This window comes from Trichechus manatus, unplaced genomic scaffold (assembly GCF_000243295.1).
Source record: "Trichechus manatus latirostris isolate Lorelei unplaced genomic scaffold, TriManLat1.0 scaffold00071, whole genome shotgun sequence".
NCBI classification, from domain to species: domain Eukaryota; kingdom Metazoa; phylum Chordata; class Mammalia; order Sirenia; family Trichechidae; genus Trichechus; species Trichechus manatus.
Genome location: NW_004444007.1, coordinates 7,132,747 through 7,155,187, shown reverse-complemented (window position 1 = coordinate 7,155,187; position 22,441 = coordinate 7,132,747). Strand labels below are relative to the sequence as shown.

Sequence of the window (22,441 nt, the reverse complement as noted above, 5' to 3'; positions counted from 1 at the left end):
TCATGAAAACACTGTCATGCAGTGACACTTGCAGAGAACATATTACTCGAACCAAATGCTGCTAATTTTCAGCCCTTACTATTCAACTGGAGGTGCTGCTACCATGTCCACAGCCCCCACTTACCAATGTGCTGCCATTCTGCATGTTGTGCAAATCTCTATGGGCATGAGCACAGAAGTCCAGACATGCAGTGACCCCTGAGAATGGTCGGCCCTCCTTCAGACCCAGACGGCACTCTGGTGCTCTGTCTTCATACTCAATCTGAAAAATAAAAGTGTGTATGTGTAAATGGGGAGGTAGGTTATTTAGAACTTTAAAAAAAAATGTGTATTTTACATCCAGAAACACAATGGAATGACACAATATAGAGCAAATACCTTGACAAAATCTCAAAACTTTGCAAAGGTTTTATTCTACAACATTATTGAGGTATAATCAACATACATTAAGTAGCATATATTTAAAGTGCACTATCTAATAAATCCTGATATGTGTACACACTCATAAAACTACTGACACAATCAAAATAATGTACATATCCATCACTACAAAGTTTCCTCTCTCCCCTTTATAATGCATCCCTCCAACCCCCATCCTATCTTCCTCTTCCCAGGAAACTACTGATCTGTTTCCTGTCACTGTTGGTTAGTCTGCATTTTCTAGAATTTTATATAAATGGATCCATTTGGAGTTAATTTTTATATATGGTTTGAGGTTAAAGGTCAAGGTTAATCCCCACCCCCATGTGACTAGCCAACTGTTCAAGCACCATTGGATAAAAATATTATTGTTTTCCCCAGTGAATTACCTTTGTTGAAAATCAATTGACTCTATATATTGGGTTTGTTTCTGGACTCTCTTATTCTGATTCATTGGTATATATTTATGCTAACACAACATTGTCTTGATTACTGCACGTTTTTAATAAATCTTGAAAGAAGGTAATATATATGCTCAAATTCTGTTCTTTTTAAAAACTGTTTTGATTATTCCAAGTCATTTATATTTCCTGTATATATATATATATATATATATATATATCTCTAAAAAATGTATATTTGAACATATATATTTTAGAATCACCTTGTTAATTCCTTCAAAAAACCTGAGATTTTGATTGGTACTGCACTGAAGCATTGAATCTATAAATTAATTTGGGGAGAATTAACATCTCAGTGATATTTAGTTTTGTGATCCATGAACATGGTACATCTCTACAGTTATTTAGCTCTTCTATAACTTCTCTCAGCAATATTCTTTAGTTTTTACTGTACAGGTCTTAAACATTTTGTCAAATGTGTACCTAAGAATTTCAAATTTATTTATTTTTAAAATTTTTTTTATTGAACTTTAGATGAAGGTTTATAGAACAAACTAGCTTCTTATTAAACAGTTAGTACACATATTGTTTTATGACATTGGTTAACAACCCAACGACATGTCAACACTCTCCTTTCTTGACCTTGGGTTTCCTATTACCAGCTTTCCTATCCCCTCCTACCTTTTAGTCCTTGCCCATGGGCTGGTGTGCACCTTTAGTCTCATTTTGTTTTATGGGCCTGTCTAATCTTTGGATGAAGGGTGAACCTCAGGAGTGACTTCATTACTGAGGTAAAAGGGTGTCCGGGGACCATACTCTCAGGGTTTCTCCAGTCTCTGTTAGGCCAGTAAGTCTTTTTTTTTTTTTTTTTTGTGAGTTAGAATTTTGTTCTACATTTTGCTCCAGCAGAATTTCAAATTTTTGATGTTATTTTGTTACTAGTTATTTTAATTTTTCATTCCTAGTATATAGGAATACAACTGATTATTTTATACTGACTGTGATGGTTAAAGTTATGTGTCAACTTGGCTAGGCCATGATTCTCAGTGGCTTGGCAGATATTATGTAATCATTCTCCATTTTGTGATCTGATGTGAGCAGCCAATCAGTTGAAAGCCAGTCAGTTTCCTTGGGGGTGTGGCCTGCATCCAGTATATATGGATGTTCTGGCAAAGCTTGCTCTGGATCCTGCATCCAACTCGTCATCCTCTGACCTCCGTTTCTTGGGATATAAGCCGGTAACCTGCCACCTGACCTGCCGATTTTGGGTTCATCAGCCCCTGCAACCAAGTGAGTTACACAAAACCTCTAGCCTGACACGTGTCCCATGGACTTGCCAGTCACCACAACTACATGAGCCATTTCCTTGAGATAAATCTCTTCAGATATATACGCGCCCCTAGAGAACCCAGCCTAAGACACTGACATTGTATTCTGCAACTTTTCTAAACTCACTTCATTAATTCTGGGAGTTTATTGTAGATTCCTTAGAACTTTCTGTGTAGACAATCATGTCATCTTCAAAAAAGGTCAGTTATATTTTGTTCTTCTTAATGTATGTGCTTTTTAATTTCTTTTCTTGCCTTACTGCACTGTCTAAAATTTCCATTTTGATGTTGAGTAAATGTGGTAAGACAGGACATCTTTGTCTTGTAGCTAATCTTAGGGGGGAAGGAATTTAGTCTTAGCCATTTTTTTTTAAGTGGCTGCTTGCCAATAGGTTTACAGTGTATTATTTAACTTCTCACATCTACTATCAAGTAATATACCACTTCACGTATAGTATAAGAATCTTACTATAATATACTTCCATCTTTGTGCTACTTCTGTATGTTATAAGCTGTAAAATACATTGTTACTGTATTTTTAATATAGCAAGTTATCTTGTAAAGAAAATTTAAAAGTAAGGAAAAAGTCTGTTTACCCACATATTTACTATTTCTGATGTTCTTCATTCCTTTGTGTTGACCCAGATTACTATCTGGTATCATTTTCTTTCTTTCTCCTGAAGGACTTTAATATTTTTAGTGGTGCTAGTCTGCTGCTGATGAATTCTTTCAACTTTTGTGTGAGTGTGAAAAGATCACTTTTGAGAGTTGTTTTCACTGGCTATACATTGCTGGATTCATAGCAAGTTTTTGTTTGCTTGTCTTTTAGTAATTTAAAGATGCTTCTCTATTTTTTTCCTTGCATTTTTTTTCCTAACATGAAGTCTCCTGTCTTTATTATCTCTTTTCCCCCACTATTCATAATATGTCCTTTTTCTCCAGCTGCTTTTCAGATTTTCTCTTTATCACTGGTTTCAAGGAAGCTGATTATGATGTGCCTCAGTGTAGTTTTCTCCGTTTCCACCCCCCACCCCCCAGCACTGAAGGTTTGCTGAGCTTCTGAGATCTGTAGCTTTGTAGTTTCTAACAAATTTGAAAAAATTTTGGCCATTATTTAGTTAAATATTTTTCTAACCACTCAACTGCATTCTGGGGCTCTGATTACATATAGATTAGTATAATGTTGTCCCCCACAGGTCTTTGATCATCTCTTCTTTTTTTTTCAGTTTTGTCTTTTCTCTTTGTGTCTTATATTGGATAGTTTCTATTGCTATGTCTTCAAGTTCACCAATCTGCTGTTAGTTACATCTAGTGTACTTTTATTCAGATATTATATATTTTTCATCTCTAGAAGTTCAATCTGGACATTTTAATATCTTCCAATCTTTATCATGCTCATGCTTTCACCTGCCTCTTGAATATATGGAATATATTTATGATAGGTACTGTTATACCCTTGTCTACTTATTCTATCATCTGTGTAATTTCTGGGACTATTTCTATTGATTGATTTTTCTTTCCTTGTTTTTATAGGTCGTAATTGTTTCTTTGTAGGTCTGGTAATTTCTTTTTTTTTTTTTATACAAATACTGTTTTTTTTTTCCAGTAACTTTGACTTCCAATTCTATATTATTGTTGTGAAAATGCTTAAAAATAGTGTAAGATGGTATTAAAAAGTAGTAACAATTTATACGCTTCCCAAAGTGGACCTTTGAGTGATCCCTGTATATTTCCCTTTTCCAGCCATTCCTGTGTCCAGTGGCCATCTGCTCTTAATTACATCTTTGCCAGAGGGGATAGGATTACCCTTGGGTATGATGGAATTTGTAAAACCTAATTCATTTAAAAAAAAATTTTTTTTTATTGTACTTTAAAGTTTACAGAACAAATAGTTTCTCATTAAACAGTACACATATTGTTTTATAACACTGATTAACAACCCCACGACATGTCAACACTCTCCCTTCTTGAACTTAGGTTCCCTATTACCAGCTTTCTGTCCCCTCCTGCCTTCTAGTCCTTGTCCCTGGGCTGTTGTGCCCCATTAGTCTCATTTTTTATGGGCCTATCTAATCTTTGGCCGAAGGGTGAACCTTGGGAGTGAATTCATCACTGAGCTAAAAGAGTGTCTGGGGGCCATACTCTCAGGGTTTCTCCAGTCTCTGTCAGGCCAGTAAGTCTAGTTTTTTTTTGTGAGTTAGAATTTTGTTCTACATTTGTCTCCAGCTCTGTCCAGGACCCACTATTGTCATCCCTGTCAGAGCGTCAGAGCAGTTGGTGGTGGTAGCTGGGCAACATCTAGTTGTAATGGACCCAGACTGGTGGTGGCCGTGGTAGTTGTGGTCCATTAGTCCTTTGGACTCATCTTTTCCTTGTATTTGTTCTCTTCATTCTCCCTTGCTCCCGAAGGGGTGAGACCAGTGGAGTATCTTAGATGGTTGCTCACAGGTTTTTAAGACCCCAGACGCTATTCGCCAAGGTAGAATGTAGAACATTTTCTTTGTAAACTATGTTATGCCAGTTGAGCTAGATGTTCCCTGAGACCATGGTCCCCACAGCCCTCCACCCAGTAATTTGGTCCCTCAGGGAGTTTGGATGTGTCTATGGAGCTTCCATGACCTTGCCTTGTACAGGGTGTGCTGGCTTCCCCAGTATTGTGTACTGTCTTACCCTTCATGAAAGTTACCACTTATGTATTGTTTGTTTAGTGTTCCACCCCACCCCTCCCCTCCCTCATAACCATCAAAGATTGTTTCTTTTTGTGTGTAAACCTTTTCATGAGTTTTTACAGTAGTCGTCTCATATAATATTTGTCCTTTTGTGATTGACTTATTTCACTGAGCGTAATGCCCTCCAGATTCATCCATGTTATGAGATGCTAAGCAAATTCATCATTGTTCTTTATCGTTATATAATACTTCATTGTGTGTATATACCATAGTTTATCCATTCATCTGTTGACGGGCATCTAGGTTGTTTCCATCTTTTTGCTATTGTGAACAATGCTGCAGTGACCATGGGTATGCATATGTCTATTCGTGTGATGGCTCTTATTTCTCTAGGATATATTCCTAGGAGTAGGCTTGCTGAATCATATGGTATTTCTATTTCTAGCTTTCCCAGGAAGCGCCATATCGTTTTCCAAAATGGTTATATCATTTTGCATTCCCACCAGCAGTGCATAAGAGTTCTGATCTCCCCACAGCCTTTCAAACATTTGTTATTAACAGTTTTTTTGATTCGTACCAGTAATGCCGGGATAAGATGGTATCTCACTGTGGGTTTGATTTGCATTTCTCTAATGGCTAGTGATCGCAAGCATTTCCTCATGTGTCTGTTGGCCACTTGAATGTCTTCTTTGGTAAAGTGTCTGTTCATATCCTTTGCCCATTTTTTAATTGGATTATTTGTCTTTTTGTTGTAGAAGTGTTGGATTTTCTTGTAGATTTTAGAGATTAGGTAGGTCTGGTAATTTTTGATTGGATGCTAGACATAAATTTTGTTGGTTGTTGGATTTTTTACAGCCTTTGTTCTAAGATGCAGTTAAATTACTTGGAATCAGTTTGAGTCTTTTAAAGCTTGCTTTTAAGCATTTTTAGATGGGACTAGAACAGCTTTTATTCTATGGCTAGCTTGCTTCTACTGCCAAAGCTGTATCATTCTGAATACTTTACTTGATGCTTTGTGGTTTAGGAAGTCTTCCCCACTGGCTGGTGGGAAAATGAACTATTCCAGGTCCTGTGTTCTGCCTGCTGTGTTTTTTTTTGTTGTTGATGATGATTTTCTCCCCAGCTAGGTAGCTTCTTCACATGCATGCACTGTTCAGACTCAAGCAGAACCCTCTGCAGATCTCTGGAACATTCCTCTATGCAGCTCTGACTTGTGAATTCTAGCCACCTTGTCCTCCTCAGATTCTGAACTTCGTTTCTTCAAGGATAACTCTGAGGTCTATTTGGGTTTTCCTCCCTGCTCTGGCTCCTAATACTCTCTCCAGGAAGTAAACTGAGGGTTCACCTTTTTTTATTTACCTTCTCTCTGATGTCACTGTCTTGTGCTGCTTTTTGTCCAAGTCTAAAAACCATTGCTTTAGAGATCCTGTCCATTTTTTTTTTTTTACTTGTTAAAGGTAAATCTAGTCCCTGTTGTTCTGTCATAAGCTAGTCCCTGTTATGCCATCAAAAACTTTATCATGTTGACTAGAAGCTGAACTCCCAACATGATAAAATTTTTGATGGCTTGTATATTATTGACCACTGGGTTCCATAGCACATTTTTATATCTAGCTTTACACAAATCTGTTTCATGGTGGTGTGGTTTGTGACTATTTAGTCCATGTTGTGGTCTAGTTAGGGAGCCCTGGTGGTACAGTGGTTAAAGTGCCTGGCTGCTAACCAAAAGTTCGGTGGTTCAAACCCATCAGCCGCTCCGCAGGAGAAAGAAGTGGCAGCCTGCTTCCGTGAAGATTTACAGCCTTGAAAACCCTATGGGGTGGTTCTGTTCTGTCCTGTAGGGTCACTATGAGTTGGAATCAACTCGATGGCAGTGGGTTTGTTTTTTGTTTTTTTTTGGTTTTGTGGTCTAGTTAACTTCATTCTGTTTCTTGAATACAAATGTACTCAAAATCCAGTCTGTTGTTAAGACTTATACCACCTCACAAAAAATATTATGCAGCAGTTTGTAAATGGATTACTGGAAATCCATCCCAATGGCTGGAAGACAATTATAAATGCATGGCTTTCTGATGGTTTAAAGTTGTGTTGTCCAGTATGGTAACCAAAATAAGGCTATTTAAATTTAAATTAATATTTAAAAAGTATAAATTCATTAGCTCATTTGCGCTAGGCATATATCAAGTGCTCAGTAACCACACGTGACTAGAGGCTACCATGTTGAACAGCATAGACATAGAACGTTTCCATCATCATAGAAAGTTCTCTTGAACAGTCTAAAATGTCATCACTACATATCATGGATAGCACATAATTTTGAGATTTGAATCTTCTAGTTCAGGCCTACAGTTTAACAGTAAGGCAGCCATAGAAGAATATCAGAGCAGATATATGTCCACTGGATAGGCATGAAGGAGGGGTATTAAAAATGAGAAAACCTAGACAGTCTATAATAGGAGTCAAAGGAATAAAAAGAAAAGCAACGTTTTGTTGTTTTGTCCCTTTCCCCAACTAAAACCAAACCAAACATGTTGCCATTGAGTCAATTCCAATTCATAGCAACCCTATAGGACAGAGTAGAACTGCCCCAGCAGGGTTTCCAAGGAGCAGCTGGTGGGTTCAAACTGCTGACCTTTTAGATAGCAGCCTGAGCTCTTAACCACTGCGCCACCTCAACTAATGCCACCGATAAACAAAAAAACAACCGTTGCCTCTGAGTCGGTTGAGTCATGGCAGCCCCTGTGTGTCAGAGTACAGCTGTGCTCTGTGGAGTTTCAATGGCTGATTATTTGGAAGTAGACTGCCGGGCTTTTTCTTCTGAGGTGCTTCTCGAACCTCCAAACTTTTTTTTTTTTTTTTAACTGTACTTTAGGTGAAGGTTTATAGAACAAATAGTTTCTCATTAAACAGTACACATATTGTTTTATGACACTGGTTAACAACCCCACAGCATGTCAACACTCTCTCTTCTCGACCTTGGAGGATCTTTTTTTTTTTTGGTGAAAATATACATAGCCAAAGATACACCATTTCATAAACTTCTACATGCACAATTCAGTGACATCAATTACGTTCTTCCAGTTGTGCTACTATTCTCACTTTAGATGAGGTTTACAGAACAAAATAGTTTCTCATTAAACAGCTAGTACACGTTGCCCTATGACAACGGTTAACAACCTTACAGTACATCAACACTGTCCTTACTCAACCTTGGATTCCCTATCACCAGCTTTCCTGTCCCCTCCTGCCTTCTAGTACTTGTCCCTTGACTGCTGTGCCTCATTAGTCCCATTTTGTTTTATGGGGCTGTCCAGTCCCCGACTGAACAGTGAACTTCAGGAGTGACTTCACCACTGAGCTAAAAGGGTATCTGGGGGCCATACTCTCGGGGTTTCTCCAGTCTCTTTCAGGCCAGTAAATCTGGTCTTTTTGTGTGTGTTAGAACTTTGTTCTACATCCTTCTCCAGCTCTGTCCAGAACCCTCTGTTGTGATCCCGGTCAGAGCAGTCAGTGGTGATAGCCGGGCAGCATCTAGCTGTACGGAACTCAGTCTGGTGGAGCCCTTGGTAGCTGTGGTCCATTAGTCCTTTGGACTAATCTTTTTCCTTGTATCCTGTTCTCTTCATTCTTCCTTGCTCCCAAAGGGGTGAGACAGTGGAGTATCTTAGATGGCTGCTGACAGGCTTTTAAGATCCCAGACGCTACTCACCAAGGTAGAATGTAGAACACTGTCTTTATAAACTGTGTTATGCCAGTTGAGCTAGATGTTCCCCGAGACCATGGTCCCCACAGCCCTCCGCCCAGCAATTCGGTCCCTTGGGGTTAGGATGTGTCTATGGAGCTTCCATGACCTTTCCTTGTTCAAGTTGTGCTGGCTTCCCCAGTATTGTCGAACCTCCAAACTTTTGGTTAGTAGCTCAGAGCATTAACCATTTATACCACTGAAGGACTCCTTTGATAAAAAATACCTATTAAAAAATTCATTTAACAGACAATGGCCAAACTTTAAATCTAGCAACATAGACTCAGTTCATTTTCTTCTTTTCATATCTTAGTTTATTCCAGAATTAAACCTTTACAACAATACTAAAGCATTCTTTATACTTTTCTGAAATACTGACTAAAATAGGTAAGATTGTAAAATAACTATTAATCTCACTAATTTTAGTAGAATTTAAAATAATTTTCACAGACATTCACACACATTTCTAAAACCTTAATTTATGAAATTAAACAACTTACAAACTGACTATAATTAAATTAGTCTTCTCAATAGGAGTCCCTAGGTGGTGCAAATGGTTAACACGTTTGGTTGCTAACCAAGAGGTTGGAAGTTTGAGTCTACTCCGAGGTGCCTCAGAAAAAAGGCCTGGTGATTTACTTCTAAAAAAGCAGCCATTGAAAACCCTATGGAGCACAGTTTTACTCTGACACACATGGGGTAATCATGAGTCAAAATCAGCTAGTGGCAACTGGTGGATCCCTCAAAGGAGAAAAGAAAGAAAAGAGAGAGAGAAAAGTGTTAAAAGTCCACAATGGAAAAGAATAGCTAAATAATGATTTAGGATTGGTCTGTTGTCTATCTCTGCTGTGTAAACTAATCTAATCCCATTGGAGTCTTTAATGTTGTCAAGTAAATGACAGTGTTTGCCAGATTACCAGCCTTCACACCTCCTGATCCCTATTCCTACTGTGTACTATCTCTGGATACCCTCCCATAACCTCCAGATCATTCCTCCCTCTATCAGTCTCCCTCTTTCCCTTAAATCTTTCTCCTACCCCATTGATTCCTACTCTCAGCATTTACTTCACTGGCTTCTCTTACTCCACCCAACCCTAAAATGTTGATGTACTTCAGAATCCCATCATCAGCCTCTTCTCCTTTTTATAACGTCCACTCTGAAAAATTGCATTTGCTCCTATGTATTCAACTTCAAATACTTCCTGCGTTTTGATTATTCCCAAGTCTATAGTGCTGTCTGAATTTTTCCTGATTCTCCATCTAATTATTCTAGAACCATCTCAATCCCAACACATCCCAAATAAAATTCATCATCTCCCAAGCCCCTCAAAAAACAAACAAACAAAAACCCAAAACTTGCTTTCTCCCAGTTAATAGAACCATGTATTAAAGAGAGAATTGGGCATATCTTTGAATTCTCTCTTTTGCTTATATTCACCTCTGATTTGTTGCCAAGTTTTATAAGTTTCACCGCAAATATTTCATAAACTTACTTCCTTTTCTCCATCACTATTGCTGTTTCTTTAGTTTAGGACTTTAACATCTCTTGTCCAATGACTGTAATAGCTTCATTCTTCTCTAATTTAATCTTACACCGATACAAGATTATATGTAGGTTATATTTCATTTGGTTTGCTGAGTGACCTTTTTAAAATACAGATTAAACCACTTCACCTCCTCCACTCAAACACACACTTAAAACACCCAGTGGTAGCCTTCTTACCTACAGGATAATGTTCAAAGATTTTTGTACGGCATCCAAAGCCACTGATGCCCTTAGCTTTCTACTATACCCTCAGGATAATCCCTTTTGTCCTTCAGAAATGTGCACATACCTCTATCGTAGCAGATATCTTTTTATTCTGTAATTGTTATTTTACTGTCTATTTTTTCTCTAAACAAGGAACTCCTTAAAGACAGAGAACCTGCCTTCTTCATCTATATGACCCTGGTGACTAAACACAGTCTCTGGTTAGTAATAGGTTTTCACTTGATGCTTGTTGTTGATGTCACTGAAAGAGTGAAGACTTTACAGTCTTCTTCCTTCCATGAGCAATTTCTGATAAAATTACCTAGCTTTTTGAAGTAGGTATAACTTAGAATACATGTAAGATAGGGGAAGAAAAAAAAATGTTTTGTGTGCTTGTTTCATGGAGCCAAAGCCAAGCAAAAGAAGAGAATCTAGCAAAATATGACATATATGGACACGTGTGTGTACTTACAATGTCTTACGCTCAAAGCTTTTCAATTATGGACATCCTATGAAAATGGTTAATAGATGGTTAGAACCTATGGTTTAAGTTCAAATTAATGACCACACCAAAGACTGCTTACAGAGACAAAATTATCCATATGAGAACAAGATTAGTAGATAGAACAGCTTGTGAGTCTTAAAATCTCATTATCTTTATGGATAAAAATACCAAAAATATGCTCTTTTGGATGGTGCAATTTTTATATGAAGAAACAGAACGTTGCAATAGCTTCAACACTGAAGAAGAGAAAAAGTCAGGAAAATTATTGTTTCAAAATTCATTTGGAAATAAGTAGATCATGAATCATAAATAAATAATAGTTCCAATCATTGCCAATAAATACTTCCACTTACCTGATTATTATATGCATCAGGTGCAAGTTTCTTGTATGTTGGTGCCATAAGAGTGGACAGGTTTTGCAAATGAGACTCCAGTTTTTCTTCCTACGTAAAATCAATAATTCTACATATTAAATTCTAAATCTATTATATCAGTAATATTTTTCCCCATATGTTGGATCCAAAGCACAATATTTAATGCCTTTCTTATTAACTAAAGCATCTTAAAAACATGACTATTTCTAAGTGAAAAGTATACACTATCACCTATTTTTGTGTACTATCGACTATCTAGCTATTTGGTATTTTCATAAGATTAACTGATTTTCTACTCTGTATGCAGATATTTTGGAGCCCTGGTGGTACAGTGGTTAAGAGCTCAGCTGCAAATCTAAAGGCTGGCAGTTAGAATCCACCAGCCGCTTCTTATGGGGCAGTTCTACTCTTGTCCTGTAGGTTTGCTATGAGCTGGAATTGACTCGACGGCAACCAGTATGCAGATATTTGGCATTTTATAAGTATATGTCTATGCTGGCTGTTGGGTTAGAAGAGTGAAACCATGTGGTCTTAAAGAGGTCACATTCTCTACTGTCTGTCCAGTTAGCTGCCAAGGAAGATGAGCTGTTGAAAGGATTTGCTTGGCTTAATTAGTCTATTTCCAAATTCTATATTTAAAAAATGTTTATTAAAATAACATTTCAAATAGCTGAAATAATCTGTCTTAGAACAACTAGAAATTATTGGATGATTCAAATATGGATAAAATTCTCAGAGCTATAGTATGGCATATATTAACATTAAATAAACAGAAGAGGTCACAGGTAGGAAGAATTTATGCTGATTAAACTTTATTACTTTGGTATAACAAAGTTATTATTATGTGAACTTTTTACAAAATTATAATATAGTACGTGTCTATAGTTTAGCCAAAATTTGGTTGATTAATCTATGAGATTAAATTGCCCTCTGTTAATGGGAGCTTAACAGAATATGTCATATTGTTAATTTTATCTATTCTCATCAATTCTCTATGAAAAATACAGATATTATATAACAGGAAGTAAACTAACCTCTTTTGGGTCATCCCCAAGCAGTTTAAATTTCCTTGGGATCTTGCTTCTGGCAAACTTACATCCGTTGTAGTACATGCTCCATGAACAACCAAAAGAAAAAGAGGCACCGCAGGTCTCTGGGTCCAGCCCCTGACAGGCACAGGTTCTCCTGAGGAATCAAAGGACCACATTCATGGGTATGAACAGAATTATCTTGGCAGCCAGCCTCATATTCTGAGTGTCTGCGTGCAACAATTAGTGCAAAGTGAGTTTGAAAAGAAGTCTGATCTGCCTCTGTATCCATATGTGGCATAACCACATGGAGAAAAGAGCTATTTCAATTGACTTTAAAATACAGTTTTTTCTTAAAATAATGTTTTATTGCAGTATAATCACATATAGGAAAGTACACATAATTATACAGCTTAATACATATTCACAAATGGAACACACCTAAGTGACTAGCACCCAAACCAAGAAATGAAACATTTACTAGTACACTAGAAGCTCCTCTCACACTTCTTTCCAAGTACTGTCCTGTAAGAGTAACTTATATCAGCATAGAAGCCCAGATGTTAAACTTAATAGACAGGTGTTAGAGTTAATAAACAAAGACCGAGTCAGCTATTTTAAATATGTTCAAATAAATGAAGGAAACCATGTCTAAAATCTAAAGTATGAGAATAATGTCTCATCAAATAGAGAATATCTATAAAGAGATAGAAGTTATAATAAAGAAACAGTAATCATTCTGGAGTTGAAAAGTATAATAACTGAAATGAAAAAGTCATTAAAGGAGTTCAGCAGCAGATTTGAGCAGGACAAAGGAAGGAAGGAAGCAAGCAAGCATCAATTGAGATTATCCAGCCTGAGAAACAAGAAAAATAAGTAAATAAGAAAAATGAAAAGAGTCTGAGAGACCTGCAGGACATGATTAAGCATTCTAGTGTATGCACAATGGGATTCCCAGGAAAGGAGAGTAAGGGACAAAAGAATATTTGAAGAAATAATGGTTAAAATCTTCTCAAATTTGATGAAAAATATGAATCTGCACATCCAGGAAACTTAATGAACTCCAGTTAGCATAAAGTCAAAAAGATCCATACCTAGACACATTATAATCAAACTGTTGAAGGACAAAGACAGAATCTTGACAGCTGCAAAAAGGGAAGTGACTGATCACATACCAGGGTTGTCACTAAGATGAACAGCAGATGACTCATCAGAAACCATGGAGGCCAAATGGAAATAGGAAGACACATTCAAAGTATTAAAAGAAAAAGATTGTCAACCAAGAATTCTATATCCTGCAAAAACTGTTCTTCAAAAACAAATGCTACATTAAGACATTTCTAGAATTATTTTCTTTTATGTTTTTTAAAAAACATTGCTTTCAGACCTGCCTTAAGAAATAATAAAGGGAGTCCTTCAGGAAAGAACACTAAAGAGTAACTCAAACCTACATGAAGACATAATGAGCACTAGTAAAGGTAACTACAAAGGTAAATAATTTATAAAATAGAGTATATGTATATTTTGTTTGTTGGTTTGTAATTCTTTTGTCTTCTATCTGATTAAAAAGAAAACTGCATAAAGCAATAATTAGAAATTTGTGTTGCTAGGCATACAGTGTATAAAGATGTAATTTGTATGATGATAACAGCACAAAGGAGAGGGGGTAAACGGAGTTATGTCATAGCAAATTTTTTTGTATAGTACTGTAATTAAATTGGTATTAATCTGAACTAGATCACTTTAAATTGGAATGCTAATTGTAATCCCCAGGGAAACCACTTAGAAAAAAGAGAATGGTAAAAATGGTGCACTAGAAAATACCTGTTTAGCACAGAAGAAGGCAGTAACAGAGAAATAGAGAAACAAACAAAAAGGCACAAAAAGATACTTAGAAAACAAGCAGCAAAATGGAAGCTGTAAACCCTACCTTAGAAGTAATTACATTAATATAAATGGAATAAACACTCCAATTAAAGAGCAGAGATTGGAATAATGTACAAAAAAAATAATCCAACTACATTCTGTGTATAAAAGAAGCACTTTGGATTCAAAGATGCAAATAGGCTAAAGGTAAAAGGATAGAAAAAGATATGTCGTAAATACAATAATCAAAAAGGGTGGAGTGGCTAGAGTAATATTAGACAAAATAGACTTTAAAACAAAACTGTTACTGGAAACAAAGAAGAATATTTTATAATGATAAAAGTGTCAATCCATCAAGAAGATATAACAATTATAAACATACAAACACCTAACAACCGAGCTCCACAAAATACACGTGGCAAAACGGACAGAATTGAAGGGAGAAATAGACAGTTCAACAATAGTTTGAGACTTCAATATCCCACTTTCGATAATGAATAGAACACCCAGACAGAGGATCAGTGAGGAAATAGAAGATGTGAAATACACTGTAAACCAACTAGTCCTAACAGGCATGTATAGAACACTCCACCCAACAAGAGGAAAATACACATTCTTCTCATGTGTACACAGAACATTCTCCAGGATAGACCATATGTTTGGCCAAATGTCAATAAATTTAAAAGAAATAATACAAAGTATGTCTTCCAATGTCAAGGAATGAAATTAGAAATGAGTAATAGAAGTAAATTTGGTAAATTCTTTAAATATGTGGGAATTAAACTACACATTTATAAAAAATCAGTGGGTTAAAGAAACATACAGGCAATTAGAAAATATTTTAAGGTGAAAGAAAATGAAAACACACCAAACCAAAACTTACGGGATGTAAAAAAAAATGGTGTTTAGAAGGAAATTGATAGCTGTAAATGTTTGTATTAGAAAAGGAAAAAAGAGCTCTAATCAATAAACCTTCCAATTTAGGAAAGCATAAGAAAAAGAGCAAACTAAAGTAAGCAGAAGAAAAGAAATAATAAAGGTTAGAGTGTAAATGAATGAGACAGATAAAGGAAAACAATAAAGTAAACAAAACCAAAAGTTGGTTCTTTGAAAGATGAACAAAATTAATAAAACTTTAGCTAGACTAACTGTTATGCATGGAACATATGCCAGTGTGAGTATCATCTACAAGCAAAGGAACACCAAGGATTGCTGGCAGTCACCAGAAACTAGGAGAGAGGCCCACAGAAGGAATTGGCATGGCCGAGACTCTGATTTGGAATTTTAACCTCCAGAACTGTGAGAAAATAAATGTCAGTTCTTTAAAGTCATCTGCTTGTGGTATTTGCAGCACTAGGTAACTAAGACACTGACCAAGAAAAAAGGAGAGAATACTCAAATTTCTTAAAATCAAAAATGAAACAGAAAACCTTAGTATCAACTTTACAGAAATAAAGATGATTATAAGGGAATACTAAGAACAAGTATCTGCCAAAAAATTAGATAAGCTAGATGAATTAGACAAAGTCCTAGAAATACACAAATCTTCCCTTGGTCTAGGGGCTTCTCCATGCAGGAACCCCAAGCCCAGAGGACGTGCTCTGCTCCTGGCACTGCTTTCTTGGTGATATGAGGTCCAGCTCATTTTATGAGGCTAGTATTGCCCTGACAGAGCCCTGATGGTGCAGCAGTTAAGAGCTTGGCTGCTAACCAAAAGGTTGGCAGTTTGAATCCACCAGCCACTCCTTGGAAACCCTCTAGGGCAGTTCCACTCTGTCCTGTAGGGTTGCTATGAGTCAGAATTGACTATGACACTATGACTCGATTCCAACTCATAGTGACCCTATAGGACAGAGTGGAACTGCCCTGTAGGGTTTCCAGGGAGTGCCTGGTGGATTCGAACTGCCGACCTGTTGGTTAGCAGGTGAACTCTTAACCACTGTGCCACCAGGGTTTCCAACATAGAAGAAGGATTATATACGATGACCAAGTGGGATTTATCTCAGGAATGCAATGTTGGTTTAACATATGAAAATCAGTCAAGGTAATACAGCTTATTAATAGAGTAAAAAAAGAAGGAAAAAAAAAAGCAACCCAGGGTCATCTGTCTCATTAGATGCAGAGAAAGCATCTGATAAAAACCTAACACCTTTTCATGAAAAAATAAAATAAAAAAAAAACTGTATAAGGAAACTTCTCCAATCTGATAAAGAGCATCTATGAAAAATGCACAGCTAATATCATTCTTAATGGTGCAAGACTGAATGTTTTCTTTCTAAGATTAGGAACATGGCAAGAATGTATACTCTTGCCAGTTCTGTTCAACATTTTATGAAGGTTCTAGCAGGACAGTTTAGGCAGGAAAGAGAAATAAAGTCATCCAGATTGGAAAGAAAGAATAAAATTATCTCTCTTCACACATGACATGATCCAGTATACCGAAAATCCTAAAAAATCATAATATATATGCAATTATATATATATACACACAGATATATCCATACAATGGAATATTATTCAGACATAAAAATGAAGTGTTGATTGATGTTACAACACAGATGAACCTTGAAAACTAAGTAACAGAAGACAGAAAAGGCCACATATTGTACAATTCTGTCAGTGTGAAATGCTCAAAACAGACAAATTCAGAAAGACAGAAAGTCCAGTCAGTGTTTGTCAGGGACTAGGGGAGGGGAAAATGGGGGAGTGACTGCTAATGGGTATGGGATTTCTCTTTGGGCTGATAATAATGTTCTGGAATTAGACGGTGGTTATGGTTGCACAATTCTGTGACTATACTAAAAACTAGTAAACTATACACTTTAAAGGGTCAACTTTATAGTATGTGACTTACATCTCAATTTTAAAAAATCCTGCATACCAGTGTGGAGTAAGTTCAAGTTGATTTATTAAATGAAATAGCTGTTAATAATCATTTTTATTTCTATAAAGGTCTGTCAAATATTGTTAGAATTAGTAGAATATAATTAAAATGTTCATCAGTGTAACAAATTTTAAAATAACATGCTTAATCTTTATCATTTGGACTTCTAACTGTAAAAAATAATGTAAACTGAAAATTTGATTATATTCAAATTTATGCAAGTACAGAAGTATGAGCAAAATAAATTAATTTTAATTTACACAAGATAAATTAATACAACATAAAAAAATTACCATTTTGAAACTCTAACAAAATAATGAAAACAGGCAGTGATCGTCAATGTATTCTAAGTCGTCATGTGAAAATTTGATGGGGAACTTTATGATTTGATGGGGAACTTTATGATTGATGGATCAAGCTGACAAGTCCTAGACATACTGAACACTCTTAACATCACTAAAAATGGGACAAAGCAGACATTATGTGCCTGCTGATGTGTATGAACTGTTAAGAAGATTACAACATTACCTATGGAGCATTTCTGCCAATACATACATAAAACTTGAAATTTATTAGGTCTCTAACCATCAATGTACAAAAGCTACTGGGGATAGAGGAACAAGTTAAGCAAAACAAGGATGCAATCAGCCAAATTCAGAATGTGGGAAATTTTACAGAGCATATCATACAGGTTTTTTTTTTTTTTTTTTCTTTAACAAATGAATTCTTAGAAAAGGGAGGGGGAACTATTATAAATTAAAAGAGACTTGTGGATGGATCATATGGAGCCCTGGTGGTTAAGAGCTAGGCTGCTACACAGAAGGTTGGCAGTTTGAATCCATCAGCTGCTCCTTGGAAACCGTATGGGGCAGTTCTCTTCTGTTTCACAGGGTTGCTATGAGTTGGAATCAACTTGACGGCAACTGGTTTGGGTTTATGGGTGGATTCATATAATTTATCTTCCAGACTGGGACACTTTTGAAAGTGAAAGGAAGTTCTGTTAATAATTATGGCAAGACAGTATGCATGAAACTGTGACTTCAAAAGCCTCAATCAAATGCAAGCTGTGGGCTTTCTTTTCCAAAAACAGTTTTTTACATTTGGTTGTTTTTTTGTTTTTTTGAAATAGAATCCAATCAGGGAATTTGAACGTGGTCTGAATATTAAATAATATTAAGGAATCATTGTCAACTTCGTGATGTGTGATAATGACACTGTGGCTAGGTTTTGTAAAAAGTCTTATCTGTTAGGGGTACATACCAAATTTACAGGTGAGATCATAAGGTAACTGTGCTTTGCTTTGAAACACTCCTAGAGGTAGGAGTGGGAATAGGGATTGGCAGGGGAATATATGAAACAATATTGGTAAATTGTTCATAAAGGTTGTAGCTGCGTGCTGAATCCACGGGGATTCATTATATTGTACTCTCTCCTTTTGTGTATATTTGAAAATTTTTATAATATAATATTTCTTAAAAAGTTTAACATCACCCACCATGGCAGAAGGCATTTCTTGCTTTGGCTTCCCTATGATGACAGATACACTCCCACAACTCTGACTTGCCAAAAAAAATATTGGTTAGGCCTAGTCATGAAATGGAAATCTCAAAGGGAAATTTTTAAAAGGGAAACAGCTGGTTTGGCTTAAAGTAAACGTAAAAATCAGGGTTTTTTTTTACTTTCCCTATGAAAGATGCTCTCACAGTTCCTTTCTGGACTCGGAGAGAGTGGTTATGATGCATCAGGGCACAGGGATTTCTAAGGAGGTTCACACGGCTTTAAATGTTAAATTCTGAGTTACAGCCCCAGTCTGAGATTACCCTCTGTTCTTGACAAAAAGCCATAATTTTAACTTCTGACAGACATATAATAAAAAATTTATATGCAGCAGAAAAACTTCAAAAGCTGTATCTGAGTGAAGTCTATACTGCCATTGGTTAAGTGTCTAATTATGTAGCTCTTAAGTTTTTTTTTTTTTTGAGAATTCCTCCAGTGTGAGTAGGTCCAAGCTTCAACTTCATCTCAATTAATCACTCATTTTTACCTTGAAACTCTAGACAAAATATGCAAAAAATATACAGCTTTGATTTTTAAAACATCTTAACATTTGAAGCACATCTTTTAATAGTTTTGTACTCACCTCCCATTCAGACAGTTAAACAAATGATAACTTTTCTTACACCCTGGTTCAGTCATGGTTCATGTCTTTCAAACGCAAAATAACAAAATTTAGGAAATTTCTTAAATAAAAGTTCTTTCTATATGTCAGATTCCATTTCAGGCAATGGCATTAATTAGAGATTAAAGAAAATTTCCAGGGGAAAAATATCAGAGATATATTAATGAAAACTAAATCAGTAATCTTGAATGTGAACTATAACTTGAATTTATGTAAATAAAACAACAACTGTCATTTTCACAAAGAGTTCAGTGATTTAGAACTTCATATCAAGACAAAGAGGAAATCTGCTTTAAAAAACAGTGCAGTGTTCCCGAATTCCTGAAAAAGAAATTCTATCATCAACATGATGAACCCAAGGTGCCGAAGTTTTTTTCTTTCTAATTAAGGGCACCTACATAGATTTTTTTTTCCAGAAGTAACAAAGGAAGTTAGGGTAAATAGAATAGTATTTTACATCTGTTGCTGTTTTTTAGGTGCCAATGAGTTAGCTCTAACTCATAGCGACCCCACGCACAACAGAACGAAACACTGCCCGGTCCTGCATCATCTACACAGTCGTTGCTATGTTTGAGCCCAGTGTTGCAGCCACTGTTTCAATCCATCTCATTGAAGGCCCTCCTTTTTTTCGTGGCCTCTCTACCAAGCATGATGTCCTTCTCCAGGGACTGCTTCCTCCTGATAACATGTCCAAAGTACATGAAACGAACTCTCGCCATCCTCCCTTCTACGGAGCATTCTGGCTGTACTTCTTCAAAGACAGGTTTGTTTGTTCTTCTGGCAGTCCACGGTATATTTAATGTTCTTCACCAACAGTATAATTCAAAGGCATCAATTTTTCTTCAGTCTTCCCTATTTATTATCCAGCTTTTGCATGTATATAAGGCCGCTAAAAATACTATGGCTTGGGTCAGGTGCAGCTTAGTCCTCAAAAGTGACACGTTTGCTTTCTAACACTTTAAAGAGGTCTTTTGTAGCTGATTTGCACTATGCAATAGGTTGTTTGATTTCTTGACTATGGATTCAAGTAAAATGAAATCCTTGACAACTTCAATCTTTTCTCCATTTATCATGTTGTTGCTTATTGGTCCAGTTGTGAGGATTTTTGTTTTCCTTATGTTGAGGTGTAATTCATAGTGAAGGTTGTATTCTTGGATCTTCATCAATAAGTACTTCAAGTCCTCTTCACTTTCAGCAAGGAGGGTTGTGTCATCTGCATAACGCAGGTTGTTAATGAGTCTTCTTCCAATCCTGATGCCATGTTCTCCTTCACATAGTTCAGCTTCTCAGATTATTTGCTTAGCATAAAACTGAACAGGTATGATGAAAGGATACAACCCTGACGCATACCTTTCCTGATTTTAAACCATGCAGTATCCCCTTGTTCTTCTCGAACGACTGCCTCTTGGTCTATGTACAGGTTCTGCATGAATACATTAAGTGTTTTGGAATTCCCATTCTTATCAAATGTTATCCATAATTTGTTATGATCCACACGCTCCAGTGAGTTTGCATAGTCTAAATGTCTTAACATACATCTAAAGCAGTTAATTACAAGTTGGAGCCATGAGTTTATGAAGCAGCAACTTCTCCTTCCAACTTATCATTTGTAAAAGTGGATTTTCAATAGTTAGATACACACCTTGATATTTCTGCATCTTAACTACCATAGAAAACGAAGTCACATTTTCATATAGGAAGAATTACTTTTCCAAATAGATTATTAGGGTTGATTTGCCCCATGACCCAGAGATAGAACCTGTGTTAAACTGTGTTAAAGTTGGTAAAACATACCACTTACAGCTAGCAAAAGGACAAATGTGGGTAGCAATGGGTTGTTGCAGTGACCATCGTGAGTTATTTCTATAAGCTCAGGAAACTATTTTGTTATTTTAGAGAAAGGAGAAGTAGAAGAAAAGAGACTAATGAAAGAAATGCAAAATTAAAATTATTTTAGAATCATAGTAAGTAGGATTCCATTAATTACTGCAGGATTTCAGTGTAGCATTGTGAATTTCCTTATATTCTTTTGATATTAAATAGGAATAGCACAGCAGATTCCCTAAGAAAAATAAAAACGAAGTTTTCTACAAGTGAAGATTCGGACTCCCTGTAAGTGGATAAGATTAAAAAAACACAAAAAACATACTAGCACGTGAGTGCACAACATATATTCAACCACATTTCCCCACCCTCCTATGCCATTTTTATATTCCTGGAGATTAATGCATATCCATAGCCTCTAATTTCTCTATTATTAAGCAGCAGTAAAAATGGAAGCACTTTTTGTTACTATTGTGGAAGTAATGAATTGGATTGAACTGAAGTAAAAATCAGTCTTATAGAATGCTAATACTAATGGCCTTGGATTTTTGTTTGCTACCTGTATATTAAAGTCTTTGACCTGAGAATCCCAAAGTTTCTCACCAAACTTACTTTCTGTTTCAGCTACTACAGCATAGATGTGGTATCCTATGACTGTGGCGGCCAAGCACACAGAAGAGTCGCTCCTTGTAGCAAGTGCGCACACAAATATTTTCACATTTATGGTATAATTAAGGCCGTGCGGGTACAGAAACTGCTCCTGGACTAATAGCTACACTTTCTCAGTGTACAAAATAATTGTTAATGAAAACATCACCGCAAATTATCCATGTTAGCAAATATAACTTCCTAATGCATGACTGTGATGCCTTTTGATCCCCGTTTTATAAATTCAGGTTCAACTCTCTTCCCTTAAACCAAAGACTAGGCTTTCTACCAGTGGCCTGAGAGAGGCCAGCCCCTGGGCGTCACTTACTCCTCATTCAGAGCACACCGACGATTGGTGAGAGTACCGAATTTCCTCAGTGTTTCCGTGAGCTCCGAGTAGAGTCTGTCAGCCAGGGACAGTGGGATTCCTTCCCACACCAGGATGAGAATCACGATCACTGCAGCCTCACAGGTGTGGCCTGCTCGCTCCCGCACCAAACACAGCAGCTTCTCCTCACTGCAGCTTCTCCGAACCACCTGTGCCAATCACCATTCCATGCAAAAACACCCCCCACCCAACCAAAACAAAACAAAGGTCACTTGCAGCAGACAAGAGCATTGATTTCATGTATGTATACTTTTTCATGTCTTGGACACAATTAGGGTGACATTTACCAAGACCTGCACCTTGCCTTTGGCTATCCATCTATAAAATGGGGGCTTAACCCTAGTGTCAGAGCAGAGAAACATGCTGAATTATTCCTGTACGTTTAGCAGATCATATTTAGTACGGTGAGGGCAATGCCACGTACACTAAAGCCAG

The 22,441-nt window shown here is 36.6% G+C and overlaps 1 protein-coding gene across 1 annotated transcript in view; it reads right to left on the bottom strand.

Annotated features, from left to right (window-relative positions):
* The window catches only part of TET2 (tet methylcytosine dioxygenase 2), a 139,070-nt gene that overhangs the window by 8,839 nt on the left and 107,790 nt on the right, over positions 1-22,441 (bottom strand). Inside the window, exons 6-9 of the mRNA XM_004380202.2 lie at positions 21,947-22,155; positions 12,224-12,374; positions 11,169-11,258; positions 125-262 (exon numbers count right to left, since the gene is read on the bottom strand). Coding sequence (XP_004380259.1) covers positions 125-262; positions 11,169-11,258; positions 12,224-12,374; positions 21,947-22,155 — 588 coding nt within the window. The remainder of the gene's footprint in view (positions 1-124; positions 263-11,168; positions 11,259-12,223; positions 12,375-21,946; positions 22,156-22,441) is intronic.